The sequence below is a fragment of the Rhamphochromis sp. 'chilingali' genome (genome assembly GCF_963969265.1).
Source record: "Rhamphochromis sp. 'chilingali' genome assembly, chromosome: 7".
Lineage (NCBI taxonomy): Eukaryota > Metazoa > Chordata > Actinopteri > Cichliformes > Cichlidae > Rhamphochromis > Rhamphochromis sp. 'chilingali'.
The window spans coordinates 14,516,210-14,535,247 of record NC_137934.1 but is presented as its reverse complement, the minus strand read 5'-3'; the positions used below and the strand labels follow the sequence as shown (position 1 = coordinate 14,535,247).

General features: G+C 41.5%; 1 protein-coding gene and 1 pseudogene across 2 annotated transcripts; one reads left to right on the top strand and one right to left on the bottom strand.

Annotated features, from left to right (window-relative positions):
• Positions 1-3,367: 3,367 nt before the first annotated feature.
• On the bottom strand, positions 3,368-5,723 carry LOC308399812 (serine/threonine-protein kinase pim-2-like; the record flags this gene model as incomplete). Its single annotated transcript, XM_080887241.1, has 8 exons — positions 3,368-3,459; positions 3,549-3,719; positions 3,806-3,986; positions 4,076-4,294; positions 4,379-4,426; positions 4,565-4,659; positions 5,034-5,270; positions 5,663-5,723. 8 exons carry the CDS (start codon positions 5,721-5,723, stop codon positions 3,368-3,370), a joined length of 1,104 nt encoding a protein of 367 aa, XP_080743367.1.
• A 5,467-nt stretch (positions 5,724-11,190) lies between these two features.
• On the top strand, positions 11,191-19,038 carry LOC308399811 (annotated as a pseudogene). Its single transcript has 9 exons — positions 11,191-11,769; positions 12,303-12,390; positions 12,492-12,610; positions 16,155-16,253; positions 16,388-16,525; positions 16,721-16,924; positions 17,587-17,694; positions 17,922-18,088; positions 18,771-19,038. The product of its transcript is annotated as an uncharacterized misc_RNA (transcript).

The window sequence follows — 19,038 nt, the reverse complement described above, 5'->3', positions numbered from 1 at the left end:
TACCCTTCTCCGGCTGAAGTTCCCGCTTCTCCCCCGAACAGCGAGCCAGCCGCGGCGCCTCAGCGGAGACCCAAAAAAGACCCCAGCGGCTGCTCCGTGCTCCTCTTCCCCGGTCAGGGCAGCCAGTTTGTGGGCATGGGCAGAGGACTTTTAAAATACCCCAACGTTAAAGAAATGTTCACCGTAGCCCAGAAGATCCTGGGTTACGACCTGCTGTCTCTGTGTCTGGAGGGCCCCGAGGACGAGCTGCAGAAAACGGTTCACTGTCAGCCGGCGGTGTTTGTCACCTCCCTGGCTGCTGTGGAGAGACTCAACCAAGAAAACCCCAAAGTAAGTGCCAGATAAATGTCTGGAAAAAGGACAATAACTGCAGGTCCTGCCTTCTTAAATGTGGCCATTTTATCTTTTTTTTTTTTTTTTTTTAAATACTGCTACAGTAATATTAATTTATATTTAAAATGTGCGCACATTATGTATGAAGGTGTGGATGAATGATGCTTGTTGTAAGAAAGCATTTTGAGTGCCCAGTAGAAGAGCATCTTTCAAATGCAAAGTTTCTCATTTCAACTTTAATTACTGCACCTGATTAAGGCGGTAGAGTAAATAAGGCTTCCAACAGTGGTTATTTCTTATTATCACATCACAGGCGCGGGTTATTCGTTGCACCAGACTCTGTACACGGAGAATATCTCCCTCACGGGCGGAGCCTGCTGGGTCCATTTCGTGGTTGCGTCGTTCTGTCGTGCGGCGGCTGTGTGAAGGCAAGAGAGGACCCAAATGCACGGCTCTAGACACACGGGAATGAACTCAAAGGCAGGTCTTTATTAACAGGAACATAAGAAGTCATACAAAACTATAAATACACAGAAGGTAATGAGGGAAGTGGGAGTTGTTACAGGATGCAAACATGTTTTATACTGCTTTGAAGTCTGGGACAGCATCATAAGAGGCATAACTGATCTCACCGTAGTCCCATGAAGACTCAAGATGAGTGTTTTCACGACTGCCATCTTGGTGTTTTGAAATCAGGCATGATGAATGAAGGGAAGAACTGTCTGTTAAGGTTCTCAGTCGTTCAGGTCATCGTAGTCTAAGGAGCTTGGAAAGAAAAGCATCTGGACTTCTTTAAGCTTCTTGAAGAGCGTTTCACCTCTCATTCAAGAAGCTTCTTCAGTTCTCTGAAGAAATTCTGAACTGAAGAAGCTTCTCAGATGAGAGGTGAAACATCTTCAAGAAACTTAAAGAAGTCCAGATGCTTTTCTTTCCACGCTCCTTAGACTGTAGTTAAACTTCACACACTGGACTTGTCAGTCACACATCCTTCGCCAGTAGGCATTCCCAGAATGATCTTTCCCCTTCTGACGCTTAGAATGACCAAATATGTGCAAAATGGACAATTCAACATGCCACCATGTCAGTCTTTTATTAAATATGACATGAAACAAATGACTGAGCCATTAAATTTGTCACAAAGGTGTTCACCTAATTCCAGGCAAATGGAATAGACTTCTATGGGACCATAAGTCTTTTTGCACTTTGACATTTGTTTTACTTTTCAGATCTGTAACCTATAACTTTTATACTGTATGTGTTTTGATCATAGGAGTCTACAGGGACTTACTTACTTTTAGCACGTTTAGCAGTTGATGTTGGCTTCTTTTTTCAGTACTGGAGCTTCCTGCTCATTGAAGACTTTTCTAAAAGGAAATGCTTAATCCAAAATGGCGTTTTAAGGGCTTGGATTAATGTCAATTTCAGCAAATATTCTTTCTTATGTTAAAAGAACATGGATCTCTGTCAGTGATAACTTCTGACTTTATAACTCAAATTTTAAGAGAGAGCTTCACTGCTAAGCTCTCATCTGTGTGGGTGTCACGGTTCGCTTGAGGACTCACATGCAGGACTCAGAGGCACAGTCAGTATTTATTACAGTTCCACCAGGTGTATATACAAACAGTGCAGGGGATAGTGCTATATACAAAGCGGTGACAGGGAAAAGGCTCCGGGGAAATCCAGGTAGGGAAAAGACACTTGCTCCTCTTCTGACTCTCTCTCCAAACACTCACACAAAAAGGGAATCCGCTCGGGGAATGCAGAGTCGGGTCCAGAGGATCTATGTACAGAAGGAAACACACGTTAGAGGTTTTGCACAGGGAAGCAAATGAGAACTTGCTGAGAGCCGGGCTGCACTGACGCGAGTCACACACAACGATCCAGCGATGAGTAGAAGCCACTCCCTGGCTTAAATGCTGGCTGCACTGATGAGGCCCAGGTGTTTCCTCCTCAGAGGGGCGTGGGCCGAGGGCGTGAACCCACCATGAGTATATCTGTATCTATATAGATATATATGTGTATTCGTAACCTTTTTTCATCATCTAGTTTCCTGTGCCAGATCTTCTACTGATCCACTGAGGCAGACATGTAAAAAAACATGAACTAAAGCATATTTCTGTATATAAACAGGACCTTAAATCTTTATCAACAGCTACTTTAGAGGAAATTCTTCAATAAACTGCAACCAAAGGCTCAACTCAGAGGACAAAACCCAACCTGTTATAAATAGTGTGACAGCAAACTTTCTCTTGTGTAAAGTTACAAATAGGAGTAATTATCCACAGGAGCTTTTATACATAATGAAGTTATAATTCGTCCTGTAGAAATTGTACATTTAAGCTATATAGTTCCCTCTGTGATAACTCTGCTATGAATGCCTCTTATTAACTTTTATGCTTTTACAACCCACTATGAGCAAACACTCAGCAACAGTGGGAAGGAAAAACTCCCTTCTTGAAGGAAAAAACCTCTGGTAGAACCAGGAAATCTGTCTAAACTAGTTGGGGGTTAGAGCAACAGATGCAAGTCTTCAGATCATTTGCAGTGTGACTGTCTTTGTGCACACTTTAACCTGATTCAGTTTTCTTATTTGTCAAAATGCACCATGGGTAAAAAAAACAAAACAAAATAGTAATGAAGGAGAATCTTCAGCAAAGATGAATTAAACAAGTTTTATTTTGATCAAATTTTACTTTAAGTAAAACACATCTTTATTTGATGACTTTAATGTCATCAAATAAAGACAGTTTTGATGGAGCTCCTGACCCAGCCCAAGCTCTCTATGAAGACGAGGAAAAACTCCCCAGGGGGCCAGATCGATGGGAAGAAACCTCGGGAAAGCCCATTCAAAGAGAGATCCCCTTTCCTGGGATGGCTGGGGGGGTTACAGGAACTCCGAAAAAGCTAAATTTTTATTTATTTATTTTTTAAGATTGACCCACTCTATCTATTCCTGTCCAACAGAAAAAAGAAAGGAAGTTACTACAATGTATCACACTTACATGATAAGGTGTGAATTGTGTGTTTGTGTGTGTTATCTTAGCCAGGGGTGAAGCTGGAGCTCCTCCAGTGTTGGGCGCTTCTCCGGGACTATAGCTAAACATGCGTCCAAGAAATTCCGGCATTCTTGAAAGAAAGAAAAGATCAAAAAGATGAAGATGATAGTTCTAGTGATCCAAGGCATCAGTGAATGTGGAAGTGTGAAGTTTTCTTACCTGTGGACAGACGCTTTTTGATGCTCAGTTGCTTTGTGAGGAACCTCGCGGTACTAAAGTATCGTGCATGAAGCGCTTCATACAACACCACTCCCATTTGCCACACCGTGGTGGGTCCACACCTGTAGCAGCTCCTAATGTACCACTCGGGAGGGATGTGAAGAGGAGTGCCTAACAAACAGACACAATTGCAATTTCTTCTAAAACAAAAGACACAAATTGTTACATCTGTGAAAAGCAGGAGCAGAATATGTTACCATAGAAGATGCGATACAGAGATCGCTGTTTAACAAAGCAGCTCAGTCCAAAGTCAATGATGCGAACTCGAGGCACATCTGAGCCGGTCTCAATCAGAATGTTTTGTCCCTTGATGTCCCGATGAAAGATGTGTTTCTCCTCAAGTTCCTTTACAGCATCAACTAGTTGCTTCAGAATGACCTGGAAAAGATGAAAAACACAATAATGAGTTAATGCTTTTCTGCCTTGATTGAATGCTGTACAGTCTAAGGCTCTCCCAGTCAACCTACCTTGGCCTTGTCCTCTGGTAAAGCTCTTCCATTTTCTGCTTTGTATTTTTGCAGGTCCACAGCAGGGACAGGTCTCTCCAGCACCAGGATCAGCTCTTTGCCAAAGTCGAACCACTCCAGCAAGGACACAGGTGCTGATATTCCCACTGACCCTTCTGCTTCACCTGCAAGTTTAAGCATAATGGCCACTTCCACCGAGAGCATCTTCCCATTTTCATCCTGAAATATTACAACAAAGTGGATGATGAGGAACGCCGCATTCAATCCAGTAATGTGAAACTAATTCAAGTGTTGGACGCTTACCGCCACTTTGCAGTAGACTTTATTTTTGGGAATGTGTTTGATGGCAACCTAGAAGACACAGAGCATTGGTGAGCATTTCCTCAGTATGACATAATGAAAGGTGGAAACACAGCAGACGTCTCAGTTTACGATATTATCCATTATCTGCGTTACTGCCTGTCTTACTACCATCATCTGAACACTTACTGGAAAACGATCTTCTATCCGGTAGCCAGAAAACACTGCTCCGCAGCCTCCTTCTCCGAGCTGGTGCTCCTCCACATATCTGGCTTGGAATTCACCTGAACAGACAAAACAGCAAATCTTGTTTTATTACAGCTGTGACACAAATTACTCTCCTCTGTAGCCTAAATGTTCCTTCTGCCCTTCCCCTGAATATAAAACCCAAGCTGCTTGCTACTTACGTTTTTGGTCTGCTACTGATTTTTTGTCCTGGTCCACATTCCTTTTTTTTTTCTTGGGTGACTCTCTGTTGTCTCCCGTGGCCTTTCTTTTGCCATTTTTTGTGCACTCCTGTTTGTTGTTCAAGTCTGGAGATGTGGAAAACACCAAAAGCACATCAGCTCACTGGATGATAGACACAAACACTAAACACCAATATCTTAAACCTAGCAACCACACTTAATCTACCCCTTTATTCAACTAATTAGCCTACCTTTACCAGAGTCCAACGAGGAGGATGCTTGCTCCTTGTCACCGCTCGTATGGTCGAGAAGTTTAGCCTTCTTTGCTTTCTTTGTTGTGCCCTCTTCATCTTGCACAACCTTGCGCTTCACTCCTTTGACCACATCTGAGCTGGTGGAAGGACCAGCCTGCTCAGCGACCCTCCTCCTTTTTATTGGGGTCTTCTTTTCAGGACTGGCCTTTCTTTTAGCAGTCCTGCTCTTACAATCTATAAACGACGACAACAACACAGTGGTGAAAAAGAGTCCCCGACATCAGGACTGGAAGCAGTTTGATGGCAAAGAATTTGAAATTGCTTTTGCTTAAATGATCACAAGTTTATTCTTGGGATTAAAAAAACTGACCAGTGCGAATTGATACTAGGTTTACTAAGTCTTAGATCTTGATGACACTTGTTGGTCTGTTTTTACTGTTGAGTCCAAGAATAAACTTATTACATTATTTTACCAAAAGACCGGTAACCTTCCTTTGATTAGACATCTTGTATTAAAGCTATTTTCAATCAAACATATGATTCAATTGCTTCAAAAATGATTCACACAGTGTCAACATTTCTAGGATTTGGATTTTACCAGGTTCTTATTTTATTATTTTACTTACCTTGATCTCCTGAATCTTTCTTATCGGCCGGAGTGGTAATTTTTCTTGTTTCCTTTTTCATTGTAATTTCGGAGACCCTTTAAAATCGAAAATGTAAACCGTAATGAGTTAATATTGAGTTAATACTTCTTCAAATGTGCACCTTTCAAATGCTTGACTTTTCTAACTGAATTCTGTAAGTGAGCTTTATAAGTAAACTCTGGAAACTACGGCAACACAACATAGAATCTTGCCTTTCAGTGACTTCACTGACTGCCAGTAGTTCAAAGTAGTTTACAGAAAAACACTCTGGCAGACAAAGCCATAATATTTCATATAATTCAATCATTTCATATCAATTAAACAGTTTCTTTCATTATCTTTCATCATTTGTATAAAGACCTCATCTATGGATGACAGTATGAAGATTTGTGGTTGACCACACACTAATAAACACAGTGTCAGCTACATTGTCATCTGATTTAAAGTATTTATTATGTACATTTAACTGTCATGGTACTGAGTCTGTGACCCAGTGTTTTGTGTTTGTTCATTTATATTCATTGATTATTCTTATGTATGTTTTTGGTTCTCTTTATTGTTTTCTTCTTGTGTTATATTCTTAGGCTTTAGGTTTCTGTTACTTTGCCTTGCCCCTGTGTCCCACGTGGCCCATTGTTTTCCTCTGTTTGCTGTTGGGTTGTCTGTGTATCATCCATGACAATTAAATTAAATAGCAAATGCAACTACAATTTCAATGAGATTCATTCCTGGCATTCTACTGCGGTGGCTGAAAGTAGACACCAAGCATTATCACTGTAACTGATGTAAATATTGGACTTGGAGGGGATTCATCTGATAGACTGATGCAAACATTACTGTAGCGACTTCCACAGTCGCTAGAGGCCAGGGATGGAGCCTGCCTATTTGCCTGACACGCTGTCAACTTTACGCAATAATGCAAGAGGTGGAATTGTTTGCTTGTTTATTAAAGTGCTTTGAGAGTTTACAGAGTAATGTCATCAGCTCCTGATTCAGACTCTTAAAACATCACAGGCTCTAATGTAACAAAGCGAAACATGTTGTGCAGCGCAGCGGTCAACAAAAACTACGGCTACCCAGCCCTCCTCTCTGTCAAAAATACGGAGTGGAAACTACAGATATTTGTTTAAAAATGTAGGGAGTAAAAATTAAGTACAGCAAGGAAGTTTTTTTTTACTTTTTTACTTCCTACACTGTAAAAACTGTGACTAGAGGTTACTTAAAAAACCTATGGCAACAAAGTGACACTTAATTTACTTAAGTAGATTTAAATTTCAAGTGATTTATGTAAAATTTAGATAAAATGTTAATTAAATTTCAACAAAAAACAAAAATAGATATTATTAACATTCTCTTGTAAATATGTGTTGAATTTAGGGACAAAATCTCAAATTGAAGGTTAAAATTGCCTAATTGTAACAAAAAATTAGTTCATTTGAAATGAATCGCTGAGAAAAATTACTTTGAATTTACTAACGATCTGGCAAAGGTTTAGTAAAAAATGACTAAAATATCCATTACAAAGAAATGAAAACTTTTTGTTTTTAATTAAAACTCAAATTGGATTCACTAATTTTCCAATTAAACTTTACAATTAATGACTGAATAGTAAGAGAAAATGAAATTAATTTAACTTCTTTTCTGAGTAAAATGAATCAATTTCACAAAGACAACATTCAAACAGTAATAGTTTTTATCGTGGAATATAAAACATATACAAAATTTATAATATGACATTTTTCTGATTAATTTAGATTGTATGCACTGAAATTCTTCACTAGTGCTTGCCCCAAAATAATAGGAAGAATAGGCCATAATTGAAAATACAGTTTCAGCCAACTTCTCGAGAATGTCAGTCTTTACTTTGGAGGTGGGCAGAAGCTTTCCACTCTTTTTATACTCCTCTGTGGCTCTTTCCAGTTACATTTCAGTTTCATATGCAGACTGTGGAATGGGGAACAGCTTTGGCCAGGGCTCACAACGTTCTGTGAACTTCTGCCTTTTGTGAATAATTGTGTCCTGAGAAGATGTGGTTGCAGCAGAGTTTGCATTGGATACAACTGGATTGGATGATGAGTCATAGTCAGTTGACAGTTGATCAGAGGGGCTGCCGAAAACTGGCAGGATGACCAGGGTGATGCCAACAACCTTCACAGTGTCTTTGTGTTTTATCTGGTCACTTCTGCGAATAGTGAAGTAGTAAATTTTGGTTTAAAATACTTAAGACTGAAGTCATTTGAAATTCCAAAGGTATCCTTCACAACACTTTGCAGCTCCTCTACTGTTGGTGGGATCCCTAATGGAAGAACCAACTTCTCCATTTGGTCATCAGTGATTACATGGAGCTCTATCTCGTTCAACCTAGAATAAAATGTAAATGGGCAGAGTTACATTAGATTAAGTAGGGTCAACTTAGTCATTTTCTGCTGCTTCAATTTCAAAACTAGTAGTTTAATTTAATACAATCATCCATCAAAACTTATTCAAAATGCATAGTCTACATACTGATCAGCTGAATTTAAGTTGAGGGATCTTCCAACAACTGAAAAGAACACAACATTAATAACAATCGCACTCTCCAAAGTAAAAATTTTACACACACAAATTGTTAAAGACAAATTTGAATTAATACTACATTTTTTAAAGGTGATGTTCGTATATAAAACAATGAAACTCTTTATTAGATTAAAAAGGGGATAGACCCTATTTTCTGTACCGATTTGGTGACAGATCATGACATGAAATAACACTATTTGTGTATTTATATACTGTATATATCTTCCCATACTTGAAAAGATGTCCTTTTAATCTACACAAGGTCATCTCTGTATCCAAACACCATTGGGTGTTAAACATAGAAATTATGAAAGACTTATGTCAGATTAAACACGCATTACTATATTATTTCCTGAAAGTACCTTTATCTTGAAGATCGTTCTACAGAAACATAAACATCGTGACTGAGCGTGCGTCTCACTTATACAGTTCAACTAGAAACTTGCATCATCCCTCTATGTGAGCTGTGCCTGCACTAAATTCACGGGGCTCTGACAGCATGAAAATGAAAACCAGGTATTTTGCTGGACTGAGACAATTTAGCTTAATTACCACAACTGAAAAACTGCGTGGAGACAAAAGCTTTGAAAAACTGTGACTGACAAAATCCCGCACAAATGATTTTAACTACATCACTCACCACTGAGTGCAAAACTTTTTCATAAAATTTTAAAAATAAATGAGGGGGGTTACAGCCCATTGAAATACATCATTGATATATTTTTTTAATATGGTAAAACGTGGTTAGTCAAAGCTCTGAAGTAACACAACCGCAAAGGCTTGGAAAGTGACCTTCGTGCCATTTTGCGTAAAAATACAATACTGTCATTACAGTGGTCATTATTAATCTAATTTTGACGTATCATACTGTTTAGAACTTTTACTCAAAACTGCTATATGTTACTGTTTAAAACGTGTCGTATATTTGTACAAATTAAGATAATCTTACCTCGGACAAAATGGAGATCATCCACTGCTGAAGCATGTGTGTCCTGCACATGGCACAACGGACTACGGGCGGAAGTGTAGAATGATTGAAATGGAACTGCTTTCATTAGTTAAATCTATTAGATTTCTTCATTTTTCCTGGTACTCATACATTTTTGTTAAATCTGCTCAACTAACTATTGCTTAATTTACCCCAAACAAAATTGTGTAAATTTAAATAACTGAACATCTCAAAAATGTTTAATTTTGCTTAGATTTAATCAAAACAACACATACGTGTTTTTACTGAGTAATAGTTACTATTACTTTCCTATTAGATACTAATTAACCCAAATCACAGTTTTTACAGTGTACCTGTGGAGCCAATTAAGCTAAATTTAAGAAGCGCATGTCTGTGTATACTTAAAAGCTCTTATGGTTATTTTCACTTTGTAGACAAATTAAAGCACAGAAAAGAAAAACACGATACATTAGAGCATGACATAATTTGACCTGAGGTGGCGCTGCACCGTGAGAGAGCCTGAACGTCAACCGGAAGAAGACGAGAATAAACTCCGTATAAACAACATGGCGTCTCCCTGTGAGGTTTTTTGTTTTGTTTTGTTTTTTAAATGAACTTTATTTAGAACAATAACAATGACAATCTCAAAGAGACAAGCGACATATTAAATCAATCAGAACAGAATCACATCTCCTGTACACCACAATGAAATCGACAATAACTGAAAGTAAACATACACACACACACACACACACACACACACACACACACACACACACACACACACACACACACACACATATATACACATACACATACATATATATACATATATATACATATATATGCATATACACATGCATACATACACATCCATATTCACACATCTACATAATAATAATATAAAAAGATGAATAACCAATACAAAAATAAATAACAATAAAAAAAAGAATGAAAAACAAGGAACAGAAATAAAGAAGACAAGGGGGATCATAAAATCTCTAAAAGTGAGGTTCCATAAACAAGACACATAACTTAAATAAGGGGCTAAGAAAAATCAAACTCTTCTAAAAATCTATGCAATTTGATTGCTTGGGGCTTATTTATTAGCTTAAGAGATTTATGGAACAGGGAGAATTTTGTCCTACCTGGATATAAGGTGTTAACCAAATACCTCCTCAAAAATGGATTATTGCATTTTCCATTAACCAAGTCAAGACCATCTAGTTTAACTTTATGTAAATTTGTAGTCTGTATATTTGAAAAATTGTTCTTTATTGTATTTACAAGGACTGTTGGGATATTCTGTGAAACCTTTTTATAGAGCTCGAACGAGCAACTCATGTCATATTTCTCATTAAGCCTGTTTAATTCAAGTATATCTCCATTTTCATCCATTATATGTGTCACAGACCAAATTTGTTTTGTCATCCATTCGTCCACAAACATAGATTTCCCCCGATTCAATATCACCCTATTATTCCACAATGGAACATTGTGGGGACTAAAGTTATGTTTAAACATTAATTTACAATTTAACAAAACTTGTTGATGAAATTTGGAAAGTTTTATGGGTAGTTTAGAAATGTCAAAATCACATACTAAAAGGATCCCCCCAACTTTGTTGAAAATAAGAGATGGCATCAAGAACCACATCTCATTATCATTTTTCAAGAAAGATCGTAGCCAATTAATCTTTAAAATGCCATTCATTATTTCAAAATCGATTGCTTTTAAACCCCCCTCTTCATAATCTTTTATCAAGTCCCTGTTACTAATATAATGATGTTTATTTTTCCATATGAAATTAAAATTCGCCTTATTTATGTCTTTTATAATTCTTGGTGGGATGGCTAGGGAATAAGCTGGATAGATTAATCTGGACAAAGATTCAACCTTGGTCAACATTATCCTGCCGAACAACGTTAAATCTCTCTGTAGTCAATGGTTTAGAGGTTTTTTTTGCATTTGTCAATTGTATTCTGAATATTCTTTTCGTCTCCCTGTGAGGTGTCATGCCGAGCAGATGTCAGAGTTGAGTTCAAGCAAAGTTGACTCTTTCGGTGATTACAGTTTGTCCGGGCGGGCTGTGCGTCTTATTTCATCCGCAGACACGTCGTTGGATGAGGAACAGCTCATGTTGGCATCAGTGGCAGTCAGGATGGCAGCATCTTCCAGAGGGAAGGTCAGGTCGCTGGTCTCTCTGAGCAGGACGCTGTCCACCAACAAGCCCGGTTCCACGGCTGGAGATTACCCTTCTCCGGCTGAAGTTCCCGCTTCTCCCCCGAACAGCGAGCCAGCCGCGGCGCCTCAGCGGAGACCCAAAAAAGACCCCAGCGGCTGCTCCGTGCTCCTCTTCCCCGGTCAGGGCAGCCAGTTTGTGGGCATGGGCAGAGGACTTTTAAAATACCCCAACGTTAAAGAAATGTTCACCGTAGCCCAGAAGATCCTGGGTTACGACCTGCTGTCTCTGTGTCTGGAGGGCCCCGAGGACGAGCTGCAGAAAACGGTTCACTGTCAGCCGGCGGTGTTTGTCACCTCCCTGGCTGCTGTGGAGAGACTCAACCAAGAAAACCCCAAAGTAAGTGCCAGATAAATGTCTGGAAAAAGGACAATAACTGCAGGTCCTGCCTTCTTAAATGTGGCCATTTTATCTTTTTTTTTTTTTTAAATACTGCTACAGTAATATTAATTTATATTTAAAATGTGCGCACATTATGTATGAAGGTGTGGATGAATGATGCTTGTTGTAAGAAAGCATTTTGAGTGCCCAGTAGAAGAGCATCTTTCAAATGCAAAGTTTCTCATTTCAACTTTAATTACTGCACCTGATTAAGGCGGTAGAGTAAATAAGGCTTCCAACAGTGGTTATTTCTTATTATCACATCTTGTTTTTATTGTTTTTATCAGTAGATTGTTGTTTCACTCCCACCAAAAACATCACCGTAAATAATCTTCTGATTCTGAATGACCATTTAAAAAAATAAACAAATTGTTCTGAGTTAATTTCAGTTACGGATGTATCAGTGACATAAATGATATATCGGTCATAATCGGGAGGCTGTTACATTTTTATTTTATTTTTTTTTTTGACTTGTTTCCTGCTGTACACAGGCCATTGAGATGTGTGTCGCTGCTGCAGGTTTCAGTGTCGGAGAATTTGCTGCTCTTGTCTTTTCTGGGGCGATGAACTTTGCAGAAGGTAGAAAGATTTCTTTTTTGGGTTTTTTTGTGCACTTGTAAAAGGTGTTTTAATCACAACTTTGGTTAATATTCTGTATTTACTCCTTATGCATCTTCTAGCTTTGTATGCAGTGAAGGTGCGAGCGGAGACTATGCAGAAGGCCTCAGAACTGGTTCCCAGTGGGATGCTGTCAGTCACTGGTAGACCTCAGGCTCAGTATAATTATGCCTGTCTGCAGCAGGGCTGCCACGATTAGTCGACTAGTCACGATTACGTCGACTATCAAAATCGTCGACGACTGATTTAATAGTCGAGGCGGCGTTTGAAGCTTTGTAAGATCACAAAAGACGCAGGAATAAGTAGTAGGATTTAAGAGTGTAATAACGGACTGAAACAGAAGATGGCAGCACTGCATATACAAGGATGCCAGCTGACGTTAAACCCCGAAGAAGAAGAAGAAGAAGAAGAAGAAGAAGAAGCGGTGTCCCAGAATTCATAGCGCGGCCTAGCTCAGTTTCCAACAATGGCGGCAGCTAGTTAGTTTTAATATTACTCTTATTATTCTTTCTGGGTCACAAAATAAACGTTTAACATATTTTCAGGCGAGAATGTAGCTGTGTAAACCTCAAATATCTGCTCAGTTTATCAAGACACCACATATTTTCAAAAGCGCTCCGATGTTTTCGGAGACGTCTGTTACCCACTAGCTCGATAGCTAGCCGGGGCAAGGCTCACTAGAGCCGTGAGAACACCGGACTCCCGGCAGATCGTTTTCAAACACACCGCTGTCTTTCGCTGCTCAGGTTAAACATGATATATAAGTCACTTAGATAACTTAAAAATGTTATTGTTTGGCTTATTTTAGTATTTTATTTGTTCCTGAGTAAATCTGTTTTGCTGAGATTAAAGTTATAGTTTTTACACAGCTGAATAAACGTCAAGCAGACAGCTGATTATCAGAAGTGTGAGATGCTCGAGAATATTCTCCGGTGTCCTGTTATATTTTAGATAGCAAGGAGTTTATTAAACTTCACCGAAACAATCTGCAAATTTCATTAAAATTTAATAAACTATCATCTTGTCTTTATTTTTAGTTAGCACATACCTTAAACACTTAAAGCTGTAAGCTAATGATAGTTATATAAGAGCAGATGCTGCTGGTGCAATAAGCTGAACGTTTTACATCCAATGGATGATGAATCAGAATCAGAATCAGAATACTTTATTGATCCCTGGGGGAAATTATTTTTTGTTACAGTGCTCCATTTTAAACCAACATTAAGACAAGACAGACAATACGCTAACTAAGAATAGTACAATATATACATATATATACATACATACATACATAAGTCACTTATAAATAAATAGTTGGAAAAGAAACAGGTGTAGCTGTAGCAGCAAACAGTGTGTTAAGTGGATGCGTTGTACAGGGAGATGGCCACAGGCAGGAATGATTTCCTGTGTCGTTCAGTGGTGCTTTTCGGTAATCTCAGTCTCTCACTGAACGAGCTCCTGTGACTGACCAGCATGTCATGGAGTGGGTGGGAGGTGTTATCCAACATTGTCTTTATCTTGGACAGCATCCGCCTCTCCGACACCACCTTGAGGGAGTCCAGCTCCATCCCCACAACACTGCTGGCCTTACGGATCAGTTTATTAAGTCTGTTGGCATCTGCGACCCTCAGCCTGCTCCCCCAGCATGCAACAGCATAGAGGATCGCACTGGCCACAACAGACTCATAGAAAATCCTCAGCATTTTCTGGCAGATGTTGAAGGACCTCAGTCGCCTCAAAAAATAGAGACGACTCTGGCCCTTCCTGTAAAGTGCTGTGGTGTTTTTAGCCCAGTCCAGTTTATTGTCAATGTGTACTCCAAGGTATTTATAGTCCTCCACAATGTCAACACTGACCCCCTGGATTGAAACAGGGGTCAAGTGTTTCCTGGTCTTCCTGAAGTCCACGATCAGTTCCTTGGTCTTTGCCACGTTGAGCTGCAGATGATTCTGCTCACACCACGTGACAAAGGAGTCGACCACAGCCCGGTACTCTGTCTCATCATCCCTGCTGATGCATCCAACCACCGCAGAGTCATCAGAAAACTTCTGAAGATGGCAGGTCTCTGTGCAGTGGCTGAAGTCTGTGGTGTAGAGGGTGAAGAGGAAGGGGGAGAGGACAGTCCCCTGTGGTGCCCCTGTGTTGCTAATCACCTTGTCAGACACACACTGTGGGAGACGTACATATTGTGGTCTTCCTGTCAGGTAATCAACAATCCAGGACACCAGAGAAGCATCCACCTGCATCGCTGCTAACTTATCACCCAGGAGGGTCGGCCTGATGGTGTTGAAAGCACTGGAAAAGTCAAAAAACATGACCCTCACAGTGCTCGCCGGCTGGTCCAGATGGGTGTAGACACGATTGAGCAGGTAGATGATGGCGTCCTCTGTTCCGAGACGAGGCTGATAAGCGAACTGAAGGGGATCCAGATGTGGTCTTACTATGGGTCGCAGCTGGTCCAGGATGAGCCTTTCCAGGGTCTTCATGATGTGGGAGGTCAGTGCCACGGGCCTGTAATCCTGGGGGCCACTGGGACGAGGCGTCTTTGGTACAGGGACGAGGCATGATGTCTTCCACATCACCGGGACCCTCTGCAGACTCAGACTCAGCATAAACAGTTTATGAAAGACTCCACACAGCTGGGGGGCACAGGCCTTGAGGACAAGGGGACTCACTCTGTCTGGTCCAGCAGACTTGCCTGAGTGAAGTCTCCTCATTTGCATCTCAACCTGGTATTGAGTGAAGGTGATGGGTGGGGGAGGGGTGTCAGGAATCTCACAGGAGGCAACATGTGAAGAGAGAGGCTGGCACAGTGGTGTGGTTCTGGATTCCAGGCTGACTGCAGGTGAGGTTGTGGGGGTAGGAGCAGACACTGTGGTGTCGAATCTATTGAAAAACAGATTCAACTCGTCGGCTCTATTCTCACCTCCCTCAGCTCCCCTGCTGTTGGTTGGCCTGAATCCAGTGATGGTCTTCATGCCCCTCCACACCTCTCTCATGCTGTTCTGCTGGAGTTTCCACTCCAGCTTCCTCCTGTAATTGTCCTTAGCCTCTCTGATCTTGTCCTTTAGTAACACCTGGATCTTCCTCACCTCCTCTTTGTTGCCCCCTCTGAAAGCCCTCTTCTTGTTGTTGAGGAGGGCTTTGATGTCCTTAGTCACCCACGGCTTGTTATTTGGGTAACAATGAACAGTCTGAGCTGGAACAATGGAGTCGGTGCAGAAAGTTATGTAGCCTGTGATACACTCAGTAAGCCCATTGATGTCCTCGGCGTGAGGCTCACAGAGTGTTTCCCAGTCGGTCACCTCGAAACAGCCCTGTAGTTCCGCTATTGCCTCCTCTGACCACCTCCTAACAGTCCTGGTGGTCACAGGTTCCCTCCTCACAATTGGCACATAGCGGGGGGTGAGGTGAATCAGGTTATGATCTGACCTACCAAGTGGGGGGAGGGAGGAGGAGCTGTATGCATCCTTGACGTTAGCATACAGTAAGTCTAAAGTTTTCTCTCCCCTGGTGGGACAGTCCACATATTGTTTGAATGTTGGTAGTGTATTGTCCAGTGATACATGGTTGAAGTCACCCGAGATCACAATAAAGGCACTCGGGTGCTGAGTCTGTAGCCGAGCTATGGCAGAGTGGATAGTCTGATTAGTCGACTAATCGCAAAAATAATCGGTGACTAGTCGACTATCAAAATAATCGTTTGTGGCAGCCCTAGTCTGCAGGCAAAAGAGCACTGCAAGAGTCTGGGGATGGAGAATCCTGTGTGCTCTGTGGCCAACTAGCTTTTTCCAGATGGCAGGGTTATTGCAGGGCACCAGCAGGTAATGCATTCATATATTCTTGCTGCTTTAATATACCGTGAATCTATTGTGTTCTCTTTTCTGTCTTCTCTCAACCATCAAAAAAGTTGTTAGAGCTGCTCTTGTCATTTCTGCTGTCTTCTTTGACTTCTCAGGCTCTGGATTTCCTCCAGGAAAACTCTCGGCGCCTAAAGTTCATGCGGACCAAAACTCTCCCAGTCAGTGGTGCGTTCCATACTGAGCTGATGGCATCGGCTACTGAACCTCTCAGAGAGGTGCTCCGGCAGGTGGAGGTCAGTCAGCCACTTTATCCAAAAGGGATTAACATATTTTCCGAAACATGTATTCAATTACTCTGTAAAGCTACACCAGTCCTCATTTTTAAAAGATAACCCATCCTATTCAGTCTGACTCGGAAAGTTAAATGGAAAGTATACCCAAGATTTTACATCTGGTATTCAGCCATTCAAACTGCCCTCCGTCTTCAGAGTGAGGGAAAGTCTTCCCTTCACCATGAACTCAAACTGAAGAGACGGATCCAGCGGGAAAACAGTCAGCGGGAACGCAGCCGGAGCGCCCGCAGCAGCTGCAGCAGCAGGGGCAGCCAATCTGATGACTCGACTATCCATGAGACAGAGAAGACAGAAAAAGAGAAAGACAAACAGGACTTAGAGATTGAAAACATTATCAAGGTAAGTGAGGGCTATAAGAATCTTTTTTTGTAATATTTATTTAATTACATCATGCACCAAACTATCCATGGTAGTGATTATTTAACTAAGTCATAGTGGCACTGGGCAGCTGCCAGTGCAGTTCATTTTGTCCATTTAAAAAGTACCATGTACACTCACTGGCCACATTTTTGTTAGATACACCTGTTGAGCTGCTCATTAGGTCAAATACCTAATCAGCCTATCACATGGCAGCAGCTCAGTGCATTTAGGCATGTATACATTAATAAGATGACCTGCTGAAGGTCAAATGGGATTTAAATGACTTTGAACATGCATTGTTGTTTGTGTCGGACAGGCTTGTCTGAGTATTTCAGAAACTGTACAACCATCTAACCGGTTTATAGAAAATGGTCTGAAATAGAGGAAATCTCCTGTGAGCAGCACTTCTCTGGGAAAAAAATCACTTGTTGGTGCCAAAGATCAAAAGCGGAATGAGCAGATTACTTACAGCTGTAAGGAAAGCAACATGAACTCAAATACCCACTTACTTCAACCAAGTTATCAAGAAGAGCACCGCTGAAAGCACAATACGTTGAACCTCGAAGCTGATGGCCTAGTGTCACCTGCTGGATAGAGGTGAAAACACAAACCAAACAATGGCTCTTTCATCTGTTTCACAGCATGCTCGGGAACTGGAAACTCGCCGAAGGGAGGCAGAGGAGAGAGAGCGGAGGAAGCAGAGGGAGGTGCAGATGGAACTGGAAAGACAGCTGAAAGAGGCTGAGATGGTAAAAAAAAAAAGTTTTCCACTTGACACCAATTATGTACAGAGTCTTTTCTCCTTGACTTTGATCTTTGAGAACTGCAGCAAAATGTTGACTGTCATTATAAAATTCACACCTATAATGATTTGGAAAAATGGTTATGACAGTCCAGGAAAAGGTGATTCAGGAATAGGTCAGTTTATACCGCTCTGTTGGTGCATCTGTTTATGTAGCTGTGTGTGTGTGCATAGATAAAAGACAGCATGCAGGCTGAGATGCAGGTGAAGGAAAAGGAGGCTGAACAACAGAAGAAGAGGATCAGGGAGCTGGAGCTGACACAGCAGCAGCTGGAAGTTGCCCTTAATATGGAGATCCAGGCTCGGCTGGAGGAGGAGAGGGCCAGACTGGAGCTTGAGCGGTAACAATGGATTTCTAACTCTTATTATGGCCCTTTATTATTTTATTTGTGATGGAGATCTGAGATATCCATGAGAAGTATTAACTGTCATGCGGCGGCTGTGTGAAGGCAAGAGAGGACCCAATTGCACGGCTCTAGACACACGGGAATGAACTCAAAGGCAGGTCTTTATTAACAGGAACATAAGAAGTCATACAAAACTATACTGGGAGAAACTAAAGCTGAGGCGCTGGGAAGACACGGGAAATGCACACAACCTAGAAGGATGACGCAACACAGAACAAAGGGACACTCTGACATAAATACACAGAAGGTAATGAGGGAAGTGGGAACACACGGGGAACACAGCTGAAGACAATTACTCATGACCGAGCAGGGAGGACACGAAACTGAAAATACTGACACCAAGATGTGGACCTTAAACACAACACAGTACACAGAGATGAGCACAGAGAGAGAGGCAGAGAACAAGGATGAATACGAGGGGATGAGGAGAACACAGAACACAACGGACGGGAACACGGTACCAGAACAAACACCACAATAAAAGCATGGACACAGGGGGAATCCAACTACCAAACCAAACAATCCAATGGACATAAGGAACAAAATACAAAACCACAGGAAAACTGAGAACACTGGGTCAAAATGACCCAGGACCATGACAATACCCCCTCTCAAGGGCTGACTCCAGACAGCCCTTGCGGACGGCAACGGCGGCAGAACAGATCCGGAGGCCGGCCGTGTGGAAGGCGGCGGCTACAGAGCGGGACCGGAGGCCGGGCCCCTCGAACCCTCCAGCGGAGACGAGGAAGGGCTGGCTGGGCTCTCCAGAACCCCCAGCGGACAAGGCAGGTGGCAGCGTGGAAGCCGCGGAGTGCTGGATGGGCTCATCCGAGCTTCCAGCCGGAGCTGATGTAGCGCCAGAGGGTATCGGGACCCCTGGCTGA